Raw genomic sequence first — 25,368 nt, 5'->3', positions numbered from 1 at the left:
CAGGGACCTCAGGCATCTACGTATCCAAGGACTATGGAACCCAGAAAGCTGGTAGCGCTGCTCCCAGAGACCATTCCTTGATCAGGGCAAGAATCCTGGGCCTTCTCCCTGCTCCCTGCGAGTGCCAGCCTGGCTGTCTTCCCAGCTCTTGTTAACTGCTGTTTGCTCAAGAGGGAAAGGTCTCTACCTGGGCACATTCCCAAGTGTTGGTCCTCTTTTGGTTCCAATATATTCTTTGTCTGAGTTTACTATTACAATAGTTTTTCCCACACATCAGTACATTTCTACTCCATTTTCTTTATATATACAATAACCTTATCTATATACCAAGATAAAGTGGTATCACAAATCTTAATTGGTCTTAATAACAAAAACTCAGAGTCAGATATCAGTGTAAATGTGAAAGATCAGAGAGACAAAGGAGCAAGCCACAGCCATGTCTCACCTCGCCAACTCCTCAGCCTGAAGGGGCCCAACTCCTGTCTCTGCCCACCTTACCTTCTTCTCTCTCTCTGCCCAGCCATATCACTTCCTGTTTCCTCCTCCCGAGTGCTGGGATTAGAGGTGTGTGCCAGCACTGCCTGGCCTCTGTGGTTAACTAGTGGCTGGCTCTGCACTCTGATCTCCGGGCAAGCTTTATTTGTTAGAGTACAAACAAAGTATCACCACGCAGAGTTCTTGTTCTTTTCCCATGTTGTACTGTATGGTTGTGTAATGCTTTCACTGGTCCTATTTCCATTTTGATATTAGTGACTCAAGCACATATAATCTTAATGGTTTTTATGTTCGTGTGGGTGAACTGAAACATGAAGTTTTAAAGGATCAAAGAATGTTAAATGTTATTAATTTCCAAAAGCATAATACTAGCTTTTACAGTTCAAAGTGGGTCCACAGTTTGTTTGTTTGTTTGTTTTTTAACAAACTGTCATTATAAGGCCAATATAAACTTCACTGTGTTTTCCTTTTTCCAGTAGGTGGGCATGAACTACCAGCCCCCTCTGTGGACCCTGGGGGAGACTTGGCCCAGGCACAGCAGGTCATATGCATGATGAGCAATACCACTGCCACTGAAGAGGCCTGGGCTCACCTAAAAAACAAGTTCAACCTCATGTATGCCAACGAGGCCTCTATGCATGTGTATGTGAGAAGGTGTGGAGAGGTGTTCTCTCTGAGGCCCACAGGACCCGGCAGAACTGGCTAAGGGTTGTGTAGAGATGGCTGTGGATTTTGCAGAGTCAGAGGCTGAAGAAGGGGAAGAACACTCTGTGGCTGGCAACCATATTTTTATCTCCTCTCCACTGTTAACATTACTTTTATTGTGTACAGTACTTAAAAACAAAACAAAACAAAAAACTCACAAAGGTCCCTGTCTAGATACCAACCTTTCTTAGAAGGGCCAGTTAGCCAACTAGTGAACCTCTGGGGCAAATACATTTGTTTTCCCTTGGACATTAATAAGTATGTCTATATGCTCAGTTAAAAGCTTCTAACTAGATAAGGGAATTAGGGCAACACACGTTATTTAATGTGAAGAACGAAGTCCCTCACAGCACGTGTGAATAGCGTGGAGTGGCTTTTCATCCTGTCTTGTGAGCACTGCAAAGAGTACAGCTGGGTTCCACTCAAGCTGCGGGTTTCTGACATGCCATTTCTTCATTAGCTTTCCTCCAGCTGGCGAATGGAAGCATCCTATTCACTGCATGTCCCCAGATGGGGGTCACCTCTCTACCTCCTTCCTGGTATGGAAGAAGCACTGGTCTTTATTTAAAGAATTTGATCTAAAATGGACCCCCAGGACTGCCAGATGTCACAATAAAGTAGATGCTAGAAAGAGATCCTGTTGTCTGGCCCGGCTGGGAGTGCCAGGTTTCTCTTGAGATAGTGCCACAATCCCAGTGGGCTCAGACAACCTCTTGGAGTGTTTGCAGTCCCTCCGCTTATGCAGTTAATTTCGTTACTCTAAGAACTCTTTTTTTGTCTTTACATTTTACTTTGTGCATATGTACGTGGGGGTGAGAGGGCAATTACTGGGCGTTGATTCTCTCTTTCTACCATGTGGGTCCGGGGAATCCATCTCAGATCCTCAAGGTTGGCATCAAGTGCCAAGCCACTCGCGGCCCTTGGCCGGGCTCTTTCAGGCTAGAGCCCAGGTTTTTCTTGGTGGATCTTTTTCAACCAGAGTGTCCGCTTACGAGGTTCAGGGAGCACTGCAGACCGCACCAGGGGTGCTTCGTGCAAACCGCGAGCGCTCAGTAGTCTCCTTGGCTACACCAGGCAAGCGAGCAACCGCACAGCTGACCCAGGAATCTCCAGCTCCTCAAGAGCCCTCCCGCCAGGACCTCTTCCGGTCCCGCCCCTTGAGGGCGTTCGTCACCGGCTACGGAGTCCCTACGCTACCAACTTCCGCATTGACCCACCCCATCGCGAGACTTTGGCGGCGCAGCAATGGCAAGACCGTGAGTACCGCTGACGGGATCTATAGAACGAGTTAGGACGGGGCTGGGTCGGGGTCGGGCCGCGGGGGAGCCGACAGGTTCAGGCCCTCTGGAGGGAGTGGCGGCTGGGGCGTGAGGCAGTCCTCCCCCGCCCGCCGCCCGCCGCCCGCCGCCCGCCGCCCAGTTCCCGCCCCTTCCCCAGATGCCGCGACACTGCTCCGCCGCCGGCTGCTGCACACGGGACACGCGTGAGACTCGCAACCGCGGCATCTCCTTCCACAGGTCAGCGCGCGTGCGTAGTGGCACGCGAGGGCTCACATGCGCAGGCGCTGGTGTTGCCGCACTTTAGGCCGCGCAGGAGACAGCGCCTTCCTGAGGTCGAAGTGAGGCTTGAACTTGTGAGCGGGAGGGTGAAAGGGGCGGTCGAGTAGTCTAGAGTCCGACCGAAAAAGGACTGGACTCTTACTTGCCTTGGACTTGGAGCTGGGTGATGCTGAGCAGGCCCGTTCCTTCTCTCGTCCTCAGTTTCCCTTAGCGGGTGGTAATCTGAAAGGGTCGTGGGGAGGTGCCGGTCTCGCCTGTGGAGCTTGGGCATCCTGCTAGCAGGCAGCAGCAGTCTGATGCTCACGGTTTTGTGGCTCTGCAGACTTCCTAAGAAAGACAACCCCAGGCGCGGCTTGTGGCTGGCCAACTGTCAGCGGCTGGACCCCAGCGGCCAGGGCCTGTGGGATCCGGCCTCTGAGTACATCTACTTCTGCTCCAAACACTTCGAGGAAAACTGCTTTGAGCTGGTGGGAATCAGGTGGGTCTTTCTGCCAACCAACAGGAAGTACAGGTTGTGAGGCATCAGAGTATTGGGTCAAGTGGAGCAGCTCTGTGCCCTGGTGAAGTCCATGAACTGGCTGGCATGCTCACAGACAAGCAGACTATATTGTCAAGGGTGCTGTACAGTAAAGCATGGCCCCAGGATCACCGTTGCAATGGCGTCAGAGAAAAACAGCCTTTCCTCCCGTTGGTAGACTTGGTATGCAAGCATGAGGACTTGAATTCAAATTCAAATACCCAAATAAAAGGCCACATGTGCCTGTTCTTTTAATCCCAGGTCTGGAGAAGACAAACAAGAGGATATCCTGGGCTCACTGACAGCTAGCTAGTCTAGTTGAGTTGTTGAGCCCTGTGTTCAGGGAGCCCTGTCTTGAAAACAAATAAAATAAATAAGGTGGGTGCACTGGAGAGACAGCCAAACAATTTAAAACACTTGTTACTCTTCCAGAGGACCAGAGTTCAATTCCCAGCCCTAGGGGATCCATTGCCTTCTTCCTACCTCTGATGGCACTGGCACATAGGTGTTACACATACATGCACACAGCAAAACATTCATACTCCTAAAATAAATGGGGCTGGCTAGGTGACTCAGGTTAAGAGCACTGGCTTCAAGCCAGGCGATGGTGGCACACGCCTTTAATCCCAGCACTCCAGGAGATAGAGGCAGGTGGATCTCTGTGAGTTCCAGAACAGGCTCCAAAGCTACACAGAGAAACCTTGTCTCAAAAAAAACAAAAAAGAGCACTGGCTTCTTCCAGAACCTGGCTTCCTTTGTCATCATCCACTTAGTGGCTCACAAGTCAGTAAACTCTAGTTCCAGGGGACTCAATGCTCTTTTCTGACCCCTCATGAGAGAGTTCTTTTGACTGGCCCATCTAGCCCTGCTGGTAGAGGTTTTCTGCTCAACTCTGGAAGCTCATTCACAGGGAAGACTAGTTTGATTTTACCTCGGTGACATTTTTCAGATTCATTATTGGCAGTGTGCCTTGGAGCCTCTCAGCCCTAGTGCTGAGGGACATATGTTGGGTTCCCAGGGGAAGTGACAGCACTTTTTCTCCAGCTCATCTGGGCTGCTTTTCCCCACAGTGGGTATCACAGGCTGAAGGAAGGGGCAGTCCCCACCATATTTGAGTCTTTCTCCAAGTTACGTCGAACAACCAGGACCAAGGGGCATGGTTATCCACCTGGCCTGCCTGATGTCAGCCAGCTCCGGAGATGCAGGAAGCGGTAGGTGATGCAGGAGGGGGATGCCCCACCCTCCCCCCAGGACTGAGGGACTGGACTGTAGGGTGAATGCCAGCATCTTCACAACAGGGTTCTTGCTGCCTAGACCCAGTAAAGGGGCTCAGGTGTTAGGAAGTCTAAGTGGGTGTGTGAGAGGGGCCTGGCATACCCTGAGTTGGCTTGTCAGTTTCTTTGTGTCTCCCCTCCAGCTGCTCTGAAGGTCAAGGACCCACAGCTCCATTTTCTCCACCTCCTACCGATATCATCTGCTTCCCTGTGGAAGAAGCCTCAGCGCCTGCCACTCTGCCTGTATCCCCAGCTGTGAGGCTGGAACCTGGCCTTAACAGCCCCTTCTCAGATCTTCTGGGCCCTCTAGGTGCCCAAGCAGACGAAGCAGGCTGTAGTGCCCAGCCTTCGCCAGAGCGGCACCCCTCCCCTCTTGAACCACGGCCTATCTCCCCATCTGCATACATGGTACGGCTGCCACCGCCTGCTGGAGCCTACATCCAGAATGAGCACAGCTACCAAGTGGGGAGTGCCTTGCTCTGGAAGAGGAGAGCTGAAGCGGCTCTTGATGCTCTGGACAAGGCCCAGCGCCAGCTGCAGGCCTGCAAACGTCGGGAGCAGCGGCTTAGGCTTCGACTGACCAAGCTGCAGCAAGAACGGGCGCGAGAGAAGCGGGCACAGGCAGATGCCCGCCAAACCCTTAAGGACCATGTCCAGGACTTTGCTATGCAGCTGAGCAACAGCATGGCCTGAGGACACAACTAGGCTCTGGCCACTCTTCCTCAGACTGCATCCGCCACGCTGGACAGAAGGCATAATAAAGTGGATGCTAGAAAGAGACCTTGCTATCTGGCTCTGCTGGGGGTGCCAGGCTTCTCCCCAGACAGTGGCCAAAGTCCCAGAGGGCTCAGACCCTGGCATGCAACTTCTTGGCCATAGGGTAGGGACACTGTTTGCAGACCCCCTGCTTATTTAGTTACTCTTTCAAGTAAAAAGCCAGCTCCTGAGTTCAGCCCTGCCCTTCCCCCTCCTTTTTCGAGTCAGGGTTTCATGTAGTCCAGGAAGGTGTCACTGAAGCAATAGATGACCCTGAACTCCTAATCCTCTTGTACCTTCTGAATAGAATGATAGGCATGTGCCATCATGCCCAGTGTCAGACTTGGTACTTACGTAGAGGCACAGCAAGCTTCTACCCACAAGCCTCTTCTCTTTGGTTAGTCCCTTGCACTGCCCACTTCTGGCTGAATTTAGGGAGCCTCAAAACCAACACAGGGTGCTACACTTGTCAGGCTGCAAGCCACATCTAGAGACATGTCAGTCTTTTAGATACAGCACTCAGGCCCTGGCCTTGGTACTGTATTTATCTTGGGAACTTAGGCTTCTTACTATGTGGTAAACACAAAGCACATGGCCTCTCCCTGCTGCTCCTTGGCCACATAGCTCAAGCACAGTTGAGTTTCTGGCTGAGTTCATACACAAGGTTCTCAAAGTTTTCATTTTGGAGCCCTGGGTGAATGTTTATTTGTATCCAGTGTGGAGGAGATGAATGTCCAGTTACAGGGGTCAGCAAGATTTGCCGACTGAAGTTTTCAGGTGTTCCCCCGCAAAAGAGGTTTGGATGAGGTCACAACCTTGAGGGGAGGGCTGACAGCACAACTGACTCACACCCAGCCTGTCTGCCTGGCGCCCTCCACTTAGCTACCATCAGCTTGTGCCTAGTACCTGATCTTATAACCGGACAACTTCCTGGATGTCTGTATGGGACTACCACCCACGGCACCTTTCTGTCTGGAACCCACAGCATAGGGTGAATGGAGCACAGGAGGGAAATGTTTTTAAGTCCAAGTAGAGTCAAGAATTTCTCCGAATGAGTTCTGGCTTCCTAGGACAGAATAGGTTCCTATGAAAGGTCCACTATGCAGTATTGGGATGTCAGGTAACAAGGCTGGATGCCCTGACAGTCCTGGTCTCTGAGGAGATATCTCAGATACTCAATTTCCTCTCACTTGTGACTGGCACCATGTGTTGACATGGGCAGAACAGGGAAGATGTGCTAAACCCACAGAACTGTCAGGTGCTTCAGGAGGGCAGACCAAGGTGGCCACTATGTCAGCCAGGGGTGTACATAGCATTGCCACAGCTTAAAAGGAAGGCATGTTAGTGGCAGAACACACAGAAGTGTTTCTGCTGATTCCTCTCTGGCCCAGATAGGCACACTGGGTGGGCCAGAAACACAGCCTCTCTGGGAGGCTTAGCTACACTTGCTGCCCTGTGGGCTGGGAGCAAAACCTTTCAAAATTCATGTCTAGGATCAGATCACTGTCACTGGTCCCCATTAAGTTCTGTGGAATATACCCTATTGTTAAGAGTAGCTTGCCAAGCCCTCATCCCTAACCGTAGGATTCTATGCCTGGATCACAGCACACATCATCTCTATTGCTGAGTGGTGTCCCTGAGCCTTGTTCTCCTTGGGGAGGGGCCAGCTGGGAAGGGAGTCTGCTTCACTTGCCACCCATGTGGCCTGTGTCCTCAATGACGCGCAGCCCGTAGATGGTCCTTTACCCTCAGTGCCCTGCAGAATCTCGGAAGCACAGGTGTGGTCACTCTTTAGGTGGAGATGTGGCCAATCAGCTGAGTGTCATCACTCTCCAAACAGAGTCCTCAGGGGTCCTCAGATGTCGGCACCCAGCTCTGCACACTGCTTGTCAGAGATGTGGGAGGCCAGGGAGTCTATGATGTCCAGCAGCAGCTGCTGGCTCAGCAACCGCAGCGTGGGCAGCTTAGAGACCTGCACAGATAACCAAAACTAGATGAAACCAGACTCCCAGAAGGGCCAGGGTGGGCAGCTGAGTCCTCTTGGGGCCCCAGACTGCTCACGGCTTGGCTGTCTGACGATAGTGGGCAATGGCCAGGAGGTGCCCAGGCCTGCTGGGGAGGGCTGGGACCTAGAGCACTGGGGCCAGAGCCTGACCTTGGTGAACTGGTGCACAATGATGTGCAAGCAGTGCCGCTTCATGTCCAGTGCCTGCGTCTTGTCAGCCGCCTCCAGAATCTGCAATGGCAGGAACCATGAGGCACTGCCCCAGCTAACCCACAGATGAAGGTGTGCCCTGCAGGGTACCAAAGCACTACCTGTAGCACGTTCTGCACTGTTACATTCATCTCCAGGTTCTGCTTGCAGTATGCCTGTAGTCTGTTGTTGTAGAAGCCATAGTAATAGGGGGCCGCAAATAGGTAACTGGGCACAAAGTTAAGGAGCTGCCAAGTCAAAGGACACATCCACTTGCATCCACCCATTCTGCCACATCCCTTGTCCTCTGAGGGAGGGTACTGCCTGAACTACACAAACCTCAGAAGCCAGAGATCCAGTTTGGGCCCCAGCTGGCTTACTCTCTAAACTGGTTCCGAACCATTTTAGGCTCAGAGGCCCCATTCAAGATCAAAAGAAAACCTGAATCCTCTCATCCCCATGTGCACATTCACAGAACTTTTCCAAGGCTTCTCGGGCCCCACCAGGTGTCCTTGTACCTCAAGTTCAGACACTACTGACATAAAGCACAAGGAACCCCTTGTCCAGGAGACCCAGCACCAGCACTGGACACTCCAGAATTAGGTGCCAAGCCAAGATCACCCAGCCAACGGAACGGGTACCAAACATGTCTGAGGGGTGCTAAGACTTCTCAGTGGTGACCCAGGAGCACAAGCAGGCAAAGGATGCAGTGAGTCCTCAGGGGGCATGTTGACCTCTCCATAGTAGATGTAACGTAGCATGGACTCAAAGGCCTGTCTGCTGGGCACCATCTCCCCGATAGAGATGTTCACCTGCCCATCCTCTGGCATGAATGAACGGAACATGGCCTCAAAATAGCTGCAAACGAGGAGGTAGATCCCAGCTCTCAGAAGAAGAAAGAGTCAAGGCCCTGCCCCTCCCCCATAAACCCTCAACACACCTAGAGCGGGCAGCTAGGATGGCTTTGTGGGCTGGTCGTGGGTGGCCGTCCAGCAACAGTGTGATGTCACAGAACTCCGAGCCTGCCCCCTCCAGGTATGCCTTCATGTCCTGGATCAAAGATGTGCCTGGCAGGTGTAGAAGGACCTTGAAAAGACTCCCACCTCTACCCTTAATGAAGAGGCTACCTTTGTTTTCTGGCCCAGTAGGTACCACCTCTCCACAGTGACCATGTCGCTGCTCTGAACAGTTTCCCCAGGACAGAAGAACCAGTGTGTCCTCTCCTCAGCCCTCAGGTCACCTGGAAACTGGCCCTCAAGGATGCTGCACCAATAACTGACCTTCCACGATGTGCCCTACATGCCTAGCACCCAGTCTGGACTCCCCTCCAGGCTTATCTTTTGAACTCTCAGGCCAGTGGCAGGGGCTAGTTTAAGTCCCAAGGAGAGTTGGGGAAGGTGCTATCAATCTTCTCTATCAGATAGGCCGACAAGTACTAGACAAGATGTAGCTATAGCTGCCTGGCTCACTTGACATCCGATCTGACCAGCCAACCAGAGAAGGCACAAGTCACCCTGAGGAGTGGGTTTCGTGGGTATCCAGGCTCACTGGCACACAGCTTGCTGTTGAAAGCCCGTATGAATTCCTTGAGCCATGCCTGCCTCTGTCCCTCCCAGCCTTTGTGCCTGGGAACACCTGATGGGTCACAGAGCCACCCTTACCCCAAGGGCCTGGCAGGTAGGTGGTTACTAAGCCTCTCAACACTACTTCCCTACCAATGTCCACGGGTTGATCTGAGGGCGCTCGAGGGGGCGGCTGCTGCTTCCTCCGCACAATCTCTACAATCAGTGGGGATGAGAGGCGCTCGAACTCCTTCATCATGATCACCTGGTTGAAGTGGGACTCCCTCACTATGAAGTTCAGGCAATGCTCCTGGGACAGACAGGCACAGGGGACAGCTGGAGTCAGACCAAGGCCCAGGCTGGGCAGCAGAGTTTGCAGTGAAGAACAACGGAATACACCCCATCCCACCAAGGAAGGCCTGGGCTGGCAGGCATTCCCAGCTGTCAGGCTAACCCCAGCTTGTACCTTAAGCTGACCCAGCTGTAGCCTGGCAGCACTCTCACACACAACCAGTACATTCTGGAGATCCACAGAGGCTTCGATGTACTGCCGACACAACTGTTCAAGACGGCACAGCTGGAAGCTCAGAGCCAACTTGTATACATCCATGATGAGCAGCACGTCCTCTACATGGCCTGCACCAGAAAGCCCCTGAGCCTAGGACCCCAGGAAAAGAGGGCTCCTTCCAAGAACAAGAGGGTCAGGGCTGCAAGATGGCAGATGGACTGCATGCCAACTGACTACGGCTTGTGCCTCTGCTGCCCATCCCCACCCTGGTCCACACCACCCATACCCGAGGCGGACCTTTCCGTGGGTATTTGATCTTGTCTGTGTAGAGAAACTGCATGAGCACCTCGAATGGCCGGGCCTCGGCCTCACGAATGGCCACACGTAACAGGGGTGGCCGTGCCCTGCCCACAGCTGTACCAGGGACCTCCCTGGGCGCTAGAGCCCCATCCTCCTCCAGCTTCTGTGGGGAAAAGGGAGCTCAGGGCACCCTAGTAGACAGTGGGCAAAGCTTCCCAGTCACGAGGGCTGAAGGAGACCTTACCTGGGCCAGCCACTCTCGAGCCTGCAAGATCTTCCTGCGAAGCCAGCGGCTCCGCGCAGTGACAATGGCAACATGGCCTTGTACACACTCCTCCTTCTGCATGAAGAATGAGTGGTGAGTTGTGAGAGAACAGGACCCCGACCCAGGGGACTGAAGCCAGCAGGCCAGGGCAAAGCTCCACTCAGCAGGTCAGTAGGTGAGGCTGGTAGAGTCAGTCACCTACCTCACCCAGCACAAATTCCACATCGCAGAACTGGCGGCTCTCCCACAGGCGCCCATAGTCTTCATGCAGGGTGCACTTAGGGTAGCAAGAAAACTGCAGAGGAGAATCAGTGAGCGAGCAGCAAAGGCTCTCCTGAGACCAGCCATAGAACCCTCAGACAGGGACCCTCAGACAGGGTCAGGCGAGCCTGGCTAAGGCCTGTCCTGCCTGCGCTATGACTAAGAAGGCCTCCCATGCCCACTGTTTTTCTTTGACAAAGGCTCCCAGGCTTTAGGCAGGTTGCACTGTTTCTAAAATCCCAGACCCAGGTACTCAACAACCCTATCCCACCCCTCCCCACCACTGAAACAGCTTTATCCATGCCTCCACTATGCCAGGGGCCCCTGTCCTAACCACCTGTTCCTCCAGGTTTGGGACGGGCCTCCAAGGCAAGCTCCCACCAGCCTTCTCCAGGCTCTGATTTTCTTGGAGGCCCCAGCACAGAGCCCAGCTGGGCCTCTCCTTCACAGGTGCTCTCCTGACTTCTCTGAAGCGGAGGCTCTGCTAGTCTCATTCTGCACCAAGGCTCCCTCCCTCCCTCCCGGTGTCATCTCTGCCCACCTGGACCTACAGCACCCCAACCCTCTGCACCAGACTACTCAGAGATACAGTCATGCCACAGGCTTAGCTCTCAGTAGGCACCTTACACAGCCCTAACCCACCCACTGGCCCAGATATCTACCCCAGCAGGCCTCACGGAACCACTCGCTACACACCTGGAACCTGTACATCTCACCACTGCGAATGTTGTTGTCCACAGTGCCCCCAAAGATGTACATGGCATCAGAGATGACAGCAGCTGCATGGAAGAGCCTCCCACTGGGCAGCTGAGAAGGACCAGCAGACAGAATGATGGGATGGGGCAGACTCCAACAGTGGATCTATCTAGCGTTAGCCAAGCTAGTGTCACGGATCCATGTGGCCACAAAAGAGGAGACAAAGGTCCCAGTCCCCTGGTCAGAGGTTCCCTAGGTCTCCTGCAGGCTGGGACCCTGGGGTGGGGCAGAGGGCAGGGCAGGTTGTGCAGAACCCCAGATTAACAGTATATTTGGGCCAGCATGTCACGCTGACTAGAGGGTAAAGCCTGGGAACCCCAGAGCCACATGCTGCCCTACCCGTCTATCAGAGATCCTGCTTCAGAGGGTAATGGGATTTTAATAAGTGTCCTTGACACTCACCTCTGATGCCAGGTGGCCAGGCTGCTTGGCTGAGGTGGTACCAAAGTCTAAGCCAAACACATCTCTGGACTTCTTAAAGCTGCTGCGCTCCTCTGAGGTTAGGATGGATGCCTCGTCAGAAGAGGAAGCTCGCTCAGGCACCTCAGCCCCACCAACCTGGAGGAAAACACATGCAAGAAGGTAGCAACCCAGCACCCCTTTCAGAGCTTGCTGTGGGCTCCAGAGGAGGGACAAGACATTGAGTAAAGCTGTGAGGGTGGTCAGGGTGCTTCCCAGAGGTCTGCAGGAGAGCAGCGTAGTGCAACTGATGGAATGCAGACATGAAGACCTGAAGGATATAGGACTAAGGGCCTTGAGGGTTCTCAGGTTGCTCTTCTTGGTTACACGGAACCAAGGGAACCCAGGTCTGGACTCACCTCACTGTCAGAGCTGGGCTGGACAACCTCCCAAGTCTGGAAGTCCACATCATAGCAGTGCAGCTCATTGGGCAGTGTATTGTCCGCCGCACCCCCAAACACATAGAGATGACGGTCAAAGGCCACCATGGTGTGTCCATAGCGCCGCTGTGGTGGGGGTGGAGAGCCCCGGAGCAGGTGCTCAGTAGGGATTCGTGTCCACCTAGGGCCATGACCATGAACCAGCACTGGGCGGGCGGGGGGGGGGGGGCGGCTCTGCTCTCCCTCACACTCCCCACAGAAGGTCCTCCCATGAAGTTCCCCTAAAGTCCTTGCAGTGCCAGCCCATGGTCTACAGGGAAGGCACAGGCCTGTGTGTCCAGCATCCCTTGACCTGTTTAGCTCAGGTATTGGCCCTACTCAGCTCTATGCAACCCACCATGGGGCCTACCCAAGCTCCCTCTCCTCCCTCCACCATAGAGCAGACAGCAGTGACAGGGCACAGCCTCTGCTAGTCTGCTCTGGGAATGGAGCTCTACAGACATGCATTATCCAAACAGCAGAGCCCCACCTGGGAGATGCCTGCCCAGGCACTAACTCCTCCAGTACTTCTACCCTCCAACGGTTCCCAGAACTTTCCAATAATCCCCTTTTCTACTATGTTAGCTGAAGAACCAAAACAGATGCAGGTTCACTCTGTGCCTGCCCCGCACTCAACAAGATCCCTCCACCTACCACTTCTGGCAGCTTGTGAGTCCCTCCCAAGCCCTGTTCCTTTCTCTGCTACTTCCAGCTCCATCTCAGGGTCCAAAGGCTAGCCAGTAGTCAAAGGAAGTAGAGAGCCTACTTTCCCTGCCTCTCCTCTGCTCTCCCATGAGATTAGTGCTGGCCACATTTGTTTACAGTTGTCAGTGAGCAAGCCACACACAGGGCAAGGGGACCCTGACTCAGGCCACATCTTGCTGAGCTACAGCCATACCCCAAGGGTCCATGAGGCTGTCAAATGCCCATCCTCCAGGGGGCATGCTCCTGCTGTATGTGGGAACTAGGGGAGATCATAGCAGTTACCAGACACAGGAATGAGCATTATTCCTCATTATTCCCTCAAAACCCAGGGAACTCACGTCTTGTCCTTGAATTCGAACTGGAAGAGGTTGTTGGTTATCTTGGCTCCGCTCTGCCCTGAGAACACGAACATCTTATCCCGGCACACAGCCACAGGGAAGTTGCAGCAGGATGGGGGGATCTCCCCACTCTGGGCCACCTGCAGTGGGGGCACAGCTCAGCCAGGGCCTCACAGGCCTGGGGCCACGCTATCCTACACTTTGAAGTGAATAAATGTAGTTTACAGCCTCATCACACCTACCACATGGGCCCAGTTCTGAGGCTAAAATCGTGAGGTTCATTTGGAACTGAAACTATAATTTCTATAAGAGAATTAAAGCTTCAGGGGAAAACAGTGAACTTTGTGTTGCTCTCGCTGTGTTCACATGAGGGTGGACCTGTCCCATGTGGCGCACTGCCCATCCCGACTCAGAAATTTTTCTTTCCTCAGCCTCCACTTTGGCTCCTAGGGACCAAAGCCAGGGATGTGCACGTGCTATGCTACCATGGACTACAGCCTCAGCTCCAAAGCCTTTTAGTATTCATTTATTTATTCTGTCATTTTGGAGACAAGGTCTCTCTATGGAGCCCAAGCTGACCTCAAACTCACTCTGTAGCTAAGGATCACCTTGAATTTCTGACCCATCTCCCAAGTACTAGGATTAGGGGATCAAACCCAGGGCTTCATACATGCTACATTACTAATTGAACTACATCCTCAGCCCACTTGGATGGGCCTTGGTAAGGGGAAGAAGGCAACCTCTGTCATATGCCACCTAGCACCTCTCACCCGTATACCAGCTTCCTTTATCCCTCACCTCTTGATGCTGCAAACCCCCACCCAGTGCCCTTGACTTCCCACCTGCATCATGCTCCCTGCACCCCTTACCTCCTCCCAGCATGTGAGTTCTCGGTCTTGGAGGCCAATTGTCCACATGTCGTTCAACCTGCATCAGGATAGAGGAGTCAGGATCCTTTGGTCCTGAGCCTGGCTGGGAGGGATAGCTCCAGGGAAGGACCACTTGCTACATATGTCAGGAAACAACTGTGCCATCTTTCTTAAAAAAAAAAACAGGAACTTCCGGGGAAGAAGGTGCTATACCAAATCCCTGCACCCAGCCCCTAGCAGCTCTCTGACCAGCCAAGACAGAAGTAGATTTGCACATCTGGGGTAATGAGACAGGGCCAGCCACCTGGGGAGGGAAAAGACCATGTGTCCCACACAGCCTGCTGCTGCACTGTGCCATTACTGGTTTCTGCAATGTCGAGTTTAGAATGAGCACGCACTGTATGGATATCAGACAAATACAACAAAACAGTGTTTCTAAGACAAGGAGGAAGCCTGGTGTGGAGGCGCACACCTTTAATCCCAGCACTCAGGAAGCAGAGGCAGGAGGTGCTCTGTGAGTTTAAAGCCAGCCAGATATACACAGAGGGTTCCAGGACAGCCAGGGCTACATAGAGACCTTGTCTTAAAACAAAAACAAAACGTAAAGCAATAAATGTATCGATGAAAACTGTATCACAGGGAGGAGCCCAGGGCTGGGTTTGAGCTGAGACGCTTCCGGCCTCCAGGACCCTATAGTTTCCAAATCTCCTCATCAAGGAAATCCAGGATCATAGAGAAGTCTCACCTCCACACCCCTCTCCTGAGACACTCAAACCCCACCAGGGTAACTTATCCCAGTCTGACCACTCTGGTGCCAAGAGACTTATTCTGCCCCCGTGGACATGCAGAGGTAGGGTACATGGCCAGCTACATGCCTACCTGGCATTGCCATCATAGCCAGCAAAGATCCAGAGCTTGTCACTGTACACTGTGGCCCCATGGGCTGACCTGGCAACTGGCAACCTAGAACATAAAGAAAAAAAATGATGGGCTGGATAGAAGACTCAGAATTGAAGAGAACTCACTGTTCCTCAGGAGACCCAGGTTCAATTCCCAGCACCCACATGGCAGCTCACAACCCTGTAATGCCAGTCCCAGGGGAATCTGATGACTTCAAATCTCCTCAGGCACCAGGCATGCATGTGGTACAGACATACATGCCAGCAAAATACCCAAACACATTAAAACTATACCTATTGTTTATATATATTTTATTTATTTATTTATTTATTTATTTATTTATTTATTTATTTATTTTAATGAGGAAAGGTTATCAGAACAGGCTGTAGCACAGGGCTCCATGTGTCCAGCAGCTAGGGCCACAAATGCCCAACACTGGGGCTCAGAGGCCAGTGCTGGGACACTGGAATCAAGTAATAGCACAAGAGGTCTGGGCAGCAGATGTGTAAAAAAATCAGATGTTGAAACAGGGTATGATGGTACATGTCTGCAAATCCTGGTACTGGAGAGACGAAAGGAGGAGGAGGATCAGAGATTCAAGACCAGCCTCGGCTACATGGCAAGCCTAAATCAGTGGGACTGTGTGACACCCTGACTCAAAACAAACAACAAAAATACACAAAGGTAAAACCAAAAAAACCCGCCGGGTGGTGGCACACGCCTTTAATCCCAGCACTTGGGAGGCAGAGCCAAGAGAATCTCTGTGAGTTTGAGGCCAGCCTGGTCTACAGAGAAACCCTGTCTTGAAATAAACCAAAAAAAAAAAAAAAAAAAAAAAGTACTGAAGTATTCCCAAAGCAGCCCACCCAGGTTCCCGAGAAAGAAGGGGATGTACACCTGGGAGTAGGCTGAGGCAATGGCTGGGTTCAGCTCCTAGCTTCCGGCCTGCTGCATACACCCTGTCTAGCCTTGCCCCCATGGGACTCAGCAATGGTGAAAACCAAGCAATCACAGTCTCCCAGCCCCAAGGTCCCCATCTGACATGCGGCAGGAGGCACATCCCAGGCTGAAGGCCATTCATTCCCTTACTGTGAAATGCTTAGCAAACCTCCTTACCTCCCTTCAATCTTCCACTCTGTCCATTGGCCAGTTGCAAACTTGTATTCAAAGAGGTCATTTTTATTCTTCAAGTTAGAATTCGAATAAATATCTCCAGTATAGCCCCCTGGGTGAAGACAATGAAAGTAAAGTGTTATATGTATTTAAATACTATTTTATATGTATTTAAATACTATTTAGTATTTATATGTATTTAAATACTATTTAGTATTTAAATGTGGGGCCCCAGTTAACAAGCACAAACTCTAGCACCAACTCCCCACCTGAATGACCCCTGCACTGGGCCCTGGGGATGTAGTTAGGCACACTGATGTTTCTTGCCCTAGCCATCAGAGAGGACACCCCCACTTCCATGAGCTCAGGACATTAGGAAAATCAGTACCCTCAAGCCAGAGGTTCAGAGCACTCCAGTGGACAAAGTGGGGTAACACCTAGCAACAGAGCTCAGAGAGCCCCATGGAGGGTGGAAGTGGTGGGAAGCTAGAAGTCTGTGGGTGCAGGAGGGCAAAAGGCTGCTTACCAAAGACGAACATGCTGCTCCCGTACACAACAGCTGAGTGGTGATAACGGGGCGCTGGTGGGGTACCAGTGGTAAAGGCTCTGGGAGAGGCACAGAGTGAGGTCAGTGAGGGGTCACCCTTGACACCTCCATACTTTATTTTCCTTTCTCCCTTCCTCTCCTACTTCTCTTTCCTCCCTCCTCCCTTCTCCTTTTCTTTTCAAGTTATGGTGTTGCTGTAAGTAGTCCAGGCTGGCATGTAACTCATTATGCTATGTAGTCCAGGTTGGCCTCAAATATATCATCCCCCTACCTCAGTCTCCTGAATACTGGTTTTGAGAGAGGTGTCACCGTGACTACAGTCATCGGCTCTTTCAGACAAGTTCTCATTACAGTGCCCAAGCTGGCCTCTAATTTATGGATCTTTCCCCTCAGCTGCCCAAAGACATGGGAGAAGAGATGTACAAAGCAGGGCATCAGCTTTGCTTTACTTCTGTATTTCTAAGGTATCGTTTCTCTCCTGGAGCCTTTAAAACATCAATAACCAGGAGAAAGCCAAAGTAACAGGCATTGAACTCTTGTAGATCCTGCCTGGAGGAAGGCCTTGCCCGGCACCTCTAAGAGGCTTCTCAGACCGCCCCCACACACACACACACAAGACAGGGTGACAGGGTTTCACCATGTAGCCCTGGCTGTCCTGAAACTTGCTCTGTAGACCAGGCTGGCCTCAAACAGAGATCCGCCTGCTTCTCCAGTGCTAGGATTAAAAAGCACCATGGGGGCTGGAGAGATGGCTCAGTGGTTAAGAACACTGAGTGCTCTTCCAGAGGTCCTGAGTTCAATTCCCAGAAACCACATGGTGGCTCACAACCATCTATAATGAGATCTGGTGGCCTCTTCTTGGCCTGCAGGGACACATGCAGGCAGAATAATGTATACATAATAAATAAATAAATCTTTAAAAAAAAAAAAAAAAAAAGCTGGGCAGTGGTGGCACACACCTTTAATCCCAGCACTCAGGAGGCAGAGGCAGGGGATCTCTGTGAGTTCGAGGCCAGCCTGGGCTACCAAGTGAGTTCCAGGAAAGGCGCAAAGCTACACAGAGAAACCTGGTCTGGGGGGGGAGGGGAGCCACCATGTGCTGGGCGGTGGTGGCGCACGCCTTTAATCCCAGCACTTGGGAGGCTGAGGTAGGCGGATCTCTGTAAGTTCCAGGCTACAGTGGTCTAGAGTGAGTTTCAGGACAGCTAGAGTTACACAGAGAAAATCTGTCTTGAAAAAACAAAACAAAACAACAACAAAAAAAAAAAAAGAAAGAAAGAAAAGAAAACACCATGCCTGACTTTTCCTCCCTTTAAATAGTGTCTTGCTATGTGTAGTCTTGGCTGGACTAGAAGTCACTGTGTAGACCAAACTGGCCTCAACTCACAAAGATCTGCCTGAGTACTAGGATTAAATGTGTGAGTCTCCAGTGATACCTGGCTGGGGGACTGGTTTGTTGTTTTGGAATCATTTGGAAGATATTTTACAATTCAGTTTTTCAAGTAAGCAACAGAATTTGACTTGGTCCTGGTATCAAGATACTGGGATTAGGGGAACGCACCACTATTCTCAGCTTAAGCAATTTATTTTTGCTTGTCTTTTGAGAGGGTCTTGCTATGTTACAAAGCCTAGTCTCAGATTTGCCTGCTTGCTTCCCAAAGACTAGCATGGTAAGTGGTCCACCAGCACAGCCAGCAGTGTTGGGTAATGAACCTGGAAACCTGTGCTAAGCAAGCACTGTTACCATTGAGCTACATTCCTAGAATTTTTTTTGAGCTGGGGGTCCTGAACTCAGGTTGTCCTTGAATTTATAATCCTCTGCCTCAACCTCCTGAGTGCTAGTATCACAGGTGTGTTCACCTTTAGTAAGCAACTTTTGATCAACAGTCACAAAAATGTGTGTGTGTGTGTGTGTGTGCGCCACAGTGCACATGGGGAGGGAAGAGGACACTTTGTGGTTCTCTCCTCCACCTTTACTTTTTCTGATGATTGAACTCAGCTCACTGGGCTTGCTCAGCACTGCCATCTCACTGGCCCGTCAAAGGAATTTTTAAATTAATTGAGGACTGGATCTGGAAGTGGAGCGCAGTTAGTCAAGTGCTCGCCCTGTCTACACTAAGCCTGCCTCAGCCCGCCTCGCTACAGCTCTGAGTTAGATCTCCAATATTGCATAAACCAGACATGGCAGCAGAGATCTGTAATCTCACACTCGGGTGTAGCTGTAAGAGGGTAAGAGGTCAGGGTCATCCTTACCTATATAGCAAGTGTGAGGCCAGCCTGGGATATACATGAGAACCTGTTCAAAAAAAAGACTAGGGGTAGAGTTCAGCGGTAGCGTGCCTGCCTGTCGTGCACCAGTCCCTGGATTTTATATCCAGCACAGAAAAAAATAATAAATCAAAGAGTTGGTAGCAGCTGTTTTAAAATCAAGCGTGAGAACTATTGTTTCTGCTGCCATACCAGTGCTGGGGGGCGGGCAGAGGGCAGGTGTCCTAGTGGGTTGTGGGGTTTTGTTGTTGTTTTTCTTTGTTTATTTTTGTCAACTTGACACACACTAGTTATCTAAGAATAGGGAAACACAACTGAGAAGATGTCTCTATAGTATCAGGCTGTAGGCAAGCCTGGGGGCATTTTTTAAATTAGTAATTGATGTGGGAGGCCCCACCTCATTGTGGGTGGTACCATCCCTGGGCAGGTGGTCCTGTGTGGTATAAGAAAGCAGGCTGATGATCTACAGAGAGAGCTCCAGGACAGGCACCAAAACTACATGAAGAAACCCTGCCTAAAAAAAAAAAAAAAAAAAAAGAAATACATAGAATATACAAATTTATAGAGACAGAAAGATTAGATGTTATCTCAAGATGGAGAAGAAAGGAATATAGAACAATGATTTCCTAAGTACAGAGTTTCTGTTTTGTGTGATGGAAAAGCCCCACAAACAGAGAGTAGTATCAGGACATAATATCATGAATATAATAAATCAATACAATTAATGTAATTAATATCATGAGTATACTTGATGAATATCATGAGTGTAATATCTTGAATGTAATTCATGCCACTGAATTGTAAACTTAAAAATGGTTACAATTGCAAATATTATGTTCATTTAAAAAAATAAGATGGAATGTAATCACCATACATTATATGTGTGTATGAAATTGAAGGCAGCGATGTTCTAAAGTAGAAAGTGGTGATAGTGATGATGGCCTATGAAGATGCTGGGCTAAAGTCTATCAAACTGTGCAATCTGTCAATAAAGATCTTTTTTTTTGTTTTGTTTTATTTTGTTTTGTTTTGTTTTGTTTTGTTTTTCGAGACAAGGTTTCCCTGTGTAGCTTTGGAAATTGTCCTGGAACTCACTCTGTAGAGCAAGCTGGCCTCGAACTCACAGAGATCCACTTGGCTCTGCCTCCCGAGTGCTGGGATTCAAGCATGCGCCGCCGCCGCCATCACCACCCAGCTCAATAAAGATCTTATAAAATGTAAAAAAAGAAAGAAAGAAAGAAAGCAGGCTGAGCAAGCCATGAGGAGCAAGCCAGTAAGCAGCACCCCTCCACGGCCTCTGCATCAGTTTCAGCCTCCAGATACCTGCCTTGAGTTCCTGCCCTGACTCCCTTCAATAATGGACTGTGACATGGACATGTAAACTGAGATTTACTTTCCTTCTCAAGTTGATTTTGTTTTTTGGGTTTTTTGTTTTTGTTTTGTTTTTTTTGAGACAGGGTTTCTCTATGTAGTTTTGGTGTCTGTCCTAGATTTTACTCTGTAGACCAGGCTGGCCTCGAACTCACAAAGATCTGCCTAAGATCTGCTTGCCTCTCCCTCCCACCTGCTGGAATTAAAGGTGTGTGCCACACCTCCTGGCTCAAGTTGCTTTTGGCCATGGTGTTTCAGCACAGCAACAGAAACCTAAGATAGTGCATGATGCCAAATGGAGCTGCCCTGCCTGGCTGAGTGTCCAGAGCAGTCACACCATCTCCAGAGCCCTGCATCCTCCTCTTTCAAAATACATCCATCCCATCCCAGAAGGCTCCTAAGGACCAAGGGGAGTCCTACAGACTGCAGAGTATGCACCACAAGGGGTTGTGGCACTGTGCTCCTGCGTGAGCAGATGATAGAGCTAGCCAGTCCAGGAAACCCTGACCCTCAGGTCTGTGTAAACTGCTCCCAGACAGGAACTGCTGCAGGAAACACAAGTATGTGGTACCCAAAGAGGGCAGGTAGCTCTTGTGCAAGGCCACACAGCTGAGACTGTGGTTCACAGGGTTTGCATGCTGCTCAGTGCCTGTATGGGGTCTACTGGAAGGCAACTAGCCTTATGAGACGGGGGTAGGACAGGAGGCCCTGCTGCCAGCCTGGAGGTGGCACTCTGGGAAAACTAATTAGCTGAGGCCCACCCATGCCCTGTCTGAGACCCGACAGCAGCTCCTGGCCCCGAAGAAATTATGTTGACTGCAAGTCCCCCCCCCCCCCCCGGTAAGAGTCTAAATACCACCCACTAGACCAGACAGACCCCTTAGTTCTTGGGATTAGGATAATCATTTTCATAGAAAGCCATGAGAAGGAGGAAGCCATCTAAGGCTCTCCTCTGTTACATTTAATCTCCCTCTGGCCCTCTATGATGAGCTGACTATCAGCCAGTGGACTCAGGACAGTGCTACTGCTCTTCAGGAGGACAGGCAGGGTCCCAGGGCCACCCACCTGCACCAGGAGCAGTCCTTCACATCAAACCGAAGGAGATCATTGAGCATCGTCTTTCTGAAAGGCAATTAGAGAGGGTGACAGTAGCCAGGCTGCTTTGTCCAAGTGTTACCTCACCGGGATCTTAGAGATGGGCAGGGGCATACACCCAAGGTTGGAGACAGCAGGAAAGGCCTGGCTCACTGACCTCTGGACTTGTCCAGAGTCAGACAACCCAAAGGACAAAAGGACAAAACTACTAACTAGTGATATGAGCAACTAGGGCTTCCACACTGACAGGGCCAGCCTGATCCCCACCACAGGCAGCCTACTCAAGGCTGACAGGAGAACATGAATTGGCCCAGAGGCTGGAGTCATCATTCACACCTACCCCAGCCTCCAGAATTCCTACTTCTGCATTTAACCCTTCCAAGACAGACCGCACTACGATGAAATGCTGGCTCAAACATGCATCTTCCTGCCACCTGACATAAGAACTGCACTAAAGACGCGTCCACTGTCCACTGGGCCAGCTTCCATTACCGGCATGTTACCAACCCTTGTTAATGTGGAAGAAGAAAGTGAGCCAATAGGATCCCAAGTGCTCCCTTCAGGCCAGGTCTCTACAGGGCATCCCTGCCTGGCTCAGTCTGTGCCAGCTGCGAACCCTCACTGACTCCATTTTATAGGAGAGGAAGCTTGCCAACAGCCAGAAGGGCAAAGCTTAGAGGCTGGTGTTAGCACCTCCTTGTTTAACCCCCACTTAAACTCAGTGGCGCTGGGTGAAATGGGAGGCCACTGTTTTGAACTAAGTTGCTATGCTAGCCACCAAAGACCAGGCAAACCAGAACAGCTCCTGGGGCCAAATGCCTCGTAAACTCAAGCTTTAAGGGACACCCCAAATCAGAGACTGCAGTCTCCCTGGGTCTGCTGAAGCCCCGAAGAACTCTAACCTAACCAACCCCGCCCCCACCCCTGGGGTTTCCTTGCTCCTACTTTCCAATAAATGCAAAGTTGCTACTGGCCAGTAGGAAAGCATCTCTCCACTCTGGTGAATGGAGGCTGCCCTGCTTTATCTTAAGTCACAGCCAAACAGATGCAGAATTAAACTTTCTCTAACTTTCTTTTGAAACTGCATACCAAAAACACTTCTGCTTATCACCACAGTTCTCTACCTGCTCCAGAAAATGCTAAGGACAGTGATCCGAAGTTACCACCCACCATTCTATGTTGGACACTGGTCTTTTTGGTGTGGGGAATTCTTTTGAAGGCTCACCCTTTAACTCAGTAAACGCTGACTGTGACATCTGGGCACTGGTACAGAGAAGTGAGAAGAAAGATGCTTTGTCTTAGCACAGAAACTAGATCAGCGCCAGCAATTGTAGTCTGGGGGTGCAAATGGAGCTGGTAAGAGGTAAGAGAGGACAGGAAGGCCTCACCCATAAGGAACATCAGAAGGGCAGCGAGAAGTGTGTCTGGGAAGGAACAGCATGCAAAGGGCTGTTCAAGACCTCACAAGTGTACAGCAGGCCTCATACACTCCTGTGAGAACTCGCTTTACACAGAGGAGCCGGGACATTACGAGGCTATGGGCTGACTTGCAGTTCTAAATGGGTCCCCAGGTGCTCTTGAGAAAGGTAAGATAAATGCCAGTAGACCATGGCCCAGTTTGCACGCCCTAATAGAGTCCTGAAAATCTCACCTGCTCTACATCAGCTACCCCAGGAAGTCTACAGGACCAAGACTGTAGTTCCCTTCCTGAGCTTTAGGCCAGGTTCTGGGCCTGAGAAGAGGGAGTCATACACAAACATATAACTTCAGCTTAACTAATAAGTTTGCGTGCATGGAGATGTGCTCACCAGAACTGCAGGTCATTTCCAGAAAGATTATTTTCCAGGAAGTTAAAGCAACGTGGGGAAATCTCCAGCAGAAGCAAGACATGCACAGCATCAATAAAACTGATTTTGGAGGCAGTGAGGTGGCTCAGCAAGCAAAGGCACTCGCCACCAAGTCTTGCAGTTTGGGTTCAATCCCTGGTGCCCACCCGCATGGTGGGGAAAGATAAATCCTGCATGCTGTTGTCTGACCTCCACATGCGCCCCACAAATAGATGTAAAAACAACAAAACATGTTCCCCATACTTTTGGTTACAAAGCAAACGAGTGGGCAAAGCCTAGAGAGAAGTGTAAGGAAAGAAGAAAAGTGCCACGCAGGGCTACAGGCTGTCTCCTCATTCAAAACAAGCATATTTCTAGGGACGGAGCCTGTGCTGCCATTCAAATGCCAGGGTGAGAGGGCTTAAGGGCAGGATCTTCCTCACCATAACCTGGAAACCAGGTACAAGGTACCTCACAGACAGAGAAGCAAAGGCTCATAGAACATGGCTAATGACCCCATTCTCAGACAACAGTCTGTCTCACTGTCGTTGTCCCCTGCCACCACTCCCATCAAAACTGGCAAACTCACCCGTTGTCTCCGCCAAACACATAGATGGCATCCTTATATGCCACAACTGTGTGCTTGCTACGCCTAGAAAGAAGAGGTGAAGGGTGGTGAGAACGGGACTCTCCTGGCTGACACCCAAGGTGGTTGTCACATAAGTTTGGGTAAAGCCTCTCAACTGCTAAGATCCTACAATTCTATCAGACAGCAAGGACGTCTGGCACACCGAAGATTCTTCAGGCTCCCCACCAATACCTCAGCTCCAGGACCCAAACGGGACCCTCAGAAATTAACAGGTCTAGTACCCTGCCTAGGGTCACTACAGCGCGACTCCCTGGGAATCGACTACCCCAGGACATCAAACAGGGTTTCACCCTTAGAGCCTATCCTAGACCCTCCCCAGCTCTCGTCGCCACTCCCAGTGCCTTCAGGACCCCCTGTACACTGTCGTACCGGGCGCCCACGAATTCGTCGCAGGGTGGGAGGCGCCGCCAGCGATGCACTGTTTCGAAGGGTCCAAAGTTGAGCGTCAGGTACTCGACACTGTCTGAGCAGCTGTGGTCAAAGTCCACGCTCGGAGCCACCTTGGAGCGCACCCCTCCTGCCAGGGCCCCGGCTCCGATCGGGGCTCCCGAGCCTCCGGGCCCAGCCATGCCTGGTTCAGGCCAGATGGGCCGCCCAGGTTGCAGGGCTCACGGCCACCGCCCGGGGCCGAGCCGAGGGACCACATTTCCCGAAGAGCCCTGCGCCTACGTGCACGCTAGGCCCGCCTTCCCGACAAGCTTTGCTCTCTCCGCGACACTGTGGGATGTCAAGGGTCCTGGCGGCGGGGCTCCTCCGTGTCGTACAGAGAGCAGCACTTCACATTCTGAAAGCATTTCTGGCCAGTAATCGGCTGGGATTTCTCCGTTCAGGAAACGCGGTCTGACCAGAGTAGCCTTGTAGTCGAGCTTTGCCATCGCCCGGAAGCCGCCATCCCCGGAACTCCAGAATGAGGTTTCCGGTTTGCAGGCGACTCAACCGTCCACCTTCTGTTTGCACCCCCAAGTCTGGGTTTCAGTGCTCCCCTCTCCCTTGGCGTTATTATTGTCGGGGACTCTTGGTGACGGAGAACCTCTGTGTTCTCCGTTCCTGTTTATGGTCAGGATTTTCATTTTTTCCTCCCCTTTTCTGCTGTGGGCTTTGAACCCAGGACCTGATGGCAAGCACTACACTAGGCTACCCCACAAACATTTAAAATGTAATTTGATGCCAGTTGTTTCTTCGTCTGTAAAATGAGGATTCAGAAAGTTCAGACAAAAGGGATACGTGAAGTCGTGAAGATGAAGTCGTAAAGCTAATTGGTTTCTAGTTTCAACTTCCGTGTATTTTTTTATAAATGTAAAATAGTAATAGTTAAGTCACGAGTGGCTTCACAATGGCTCTTCTAGCTGTCAAAAGATCATCAAGATCTATAGAATGTGACTGGGTAAGTTTTTGAGTGGCTACTGTAATCCAGCTGAATATTTTTATTTCTGAGTATATAACAATGGTGATTTAATAATAGCAATAAAACAGCTCAGATTGCTGTGAGGAGCATGGCATCTGCCTCAGGTCCCAGCTCCTGTCTTAAGTGGGCAAATACAAAAGCTGCCTCTGGCTTCTTGAAAACAAGATCATGTAGCTCAAACTTTTGTTCTTACAGGCATGTCACACCATACCTGGCTCTCTCTCATGTGTTGGCCCAATTACACTGGGACAC

The 25,368-nt window shown here is 51.0% G+C and overlaps 3 protein-coding genes across 11 annotated transcripts in view; 2 read left to right on the top strand and 1 right to left on the bottom strand.

Moving 5' to 3' along the window:
• Lrrc74b (leucine rich repeat containing 74B) overlaps positions 1-2,492 on the top strand; it is a 37,107-nt gene extending 34,615 nt beyond the window's left edge. Inside the window, exons 11-12 of the mRNA XM_036198313.1 lie at positions 975-1,149; positions 2,180-2,492. Coding sequence (XP_036054206.1) covers positions 975-1,149; positions 2,180-2,492 — 488 coding nt within the window. The remainder of the gene's footprint in view (positions 1-974; positions 1,150-2,179) is intronic.
• Thap7 (THAP domain containing 7) lies at positions 2,369-5,331 on the top strand. 4 transcript variants are annotated; one of them, XM_036194993.1, is made up of 5 exons: positions 2,370-2,456; positions 2,718-2,812; positions 3,082-3,237; positions 4,347-4,487; positions 4,694-5,331. In XM_036194993.1, the coding sequence occupies exons 2-5, from the start codon at positions 2,754-2,756 to the stop codon at positions 5,241-5,243; spliced, it is 906 nt and encodes a 301-aa protein (XP_036050886.1). In that variant the 5' UTR covers positions 2,370-2,456; positions 2,718-2,753; the 3' UTR covers positions 5,244-5,331. The 4 variants fall into 4 exon arrangements, with proteins under 4 accessions (XP_036050887.1, XP_036050886.1, XP_036050884.1 ...); XM_036194991.1 differs by having other exon boundaries at positions 2,718-2,818; XM_036194990.1 differs by lacking the exon at positions 2,718-2,812 and adding an exon at positions 2,638-2,717 and having other exon boundaries at positions 2,373-2,456.
• On the bottom strand, positions 2,618-25,307 carry Lztr1 (leucine zipper like transcription regulator 1). Of its 6 annotated transcripts, none has more exons than XR_004945606.1 (22): positions 24,081-25,307; positions 23,652-23,714; positions 21,207-21,263; positions 16,482-16,561; positions 15,959-16,067; positions 14,822-14,905; positions 13,943-14,000; positions 13,074-13,213; positions 11,971-12,172; positions 11,555-11,710; positions 11,093-11,203; positions 10,338-10,430; positions 10,115-10,210; positions 9,868-10,033; positions 9,529-9,698; positions 9,216-9,372; positions 8,441-8,567; positions 8,209-8,358; positions 7,623-7,728; positions 7,462-7,542; positions 7,053-7,278; positions 2,618-3,629 (listed from the first exon to the last, which is right to left on the bottom strand). XR_004945606.1 is itself a non-coding variant. In XM_036194982.1 (21 exons), exons 1-21 carry the CDS (start codon positions 24,278-24,280, stop codon positions 7,162-7,164), a joined length of 2,523 nt encoding a protein of 840 aa, XP_036050875.1. In that variant the 5' UTR covers positions 24,281-25,307; the 3' UTR covers positions 5,987-7,161. The 6 variants fall into 6 exon arrangements, 4 of the variants coding, with proteins under 4 accessions (XP_036050875.1, XP_036050876.1, XP_036050877.1 ...); XR_004945607.1 differs by having other exon boundaries at positions 2,619-3,086; XM_036194982.1 differs by lacking the exon at positions 2,618-3,629 and having other exon boundaries at positions 5,987-7,278.
• Between the last annotated feature and the right edge of the window lie 61 nt (positions 25,308-25,368).

This window comes from Onychomys torridus, chromosome 8 (assembly GCF_903995425.1).
Source record: "Onychomys torridus chromosome 8, mOncTor1.1, whole genome shotgun sequence".
NCBI classification, from domain to species: domain Eukaryota; kingdom Metazoa; phylum Chordata; class Mammalia; order Rodentia; family Cricetidae; genus Onychomys; species Onychomys torridus.
Note: the sequence above shows the minus strand (reverse complement) of the source record. Positions and strands in the feature narration are given on the sequence as shown.

Excerpts from the sequence above, each read along its gene's own strand:
- Lztr1 (XM_036194982.1), bottom strand. The coding sequence starts at position 24,280 with ATGGCTGGGCCCGGAGGCTCGGGAGCCCCGATCGGAGCCGGGGCCCTG. Across the intron at positions 11,204-11,554 it reads CTGGCCACCTGGCATCAGAG|CTGCCCAGTGGGAGGCTCTT; the intron begins GTGAGTGTCAAG and ends GGTCCTTCTCAG. Across the intron at positions 10,431-11,092 it reads GTGAGATGTACAGGTTCCAG|TTTTCTTGCTACCCTAAGTG; the intron begins GTGTGTAGCGAG and ends TCTCCTCTGCAG.
- Thap7 (XM_036194990.1), top strand. The coding sequence starts at position 2,638 with ATGCCGCGACACTGCTCCGCCGCCGGCTGCTGCACACGGGACACGCGT. Across the intron at positions 2,718-3,081 it reads CGCGGCATCTCCTTCCACAG|ACTTCCTAAGAAAGACAACC; the intron begins GTCAGCGCGCGT and ends GTGGCTCTGCAG. Across the intron at positions 3,238-4,346 it reads TTTGAGCTGGTGGGAATCAG|TGGGTATCACAGGCTGAAGG; the intron begins GTGGGTCTTTCT and ends TTTTCCCCACAG.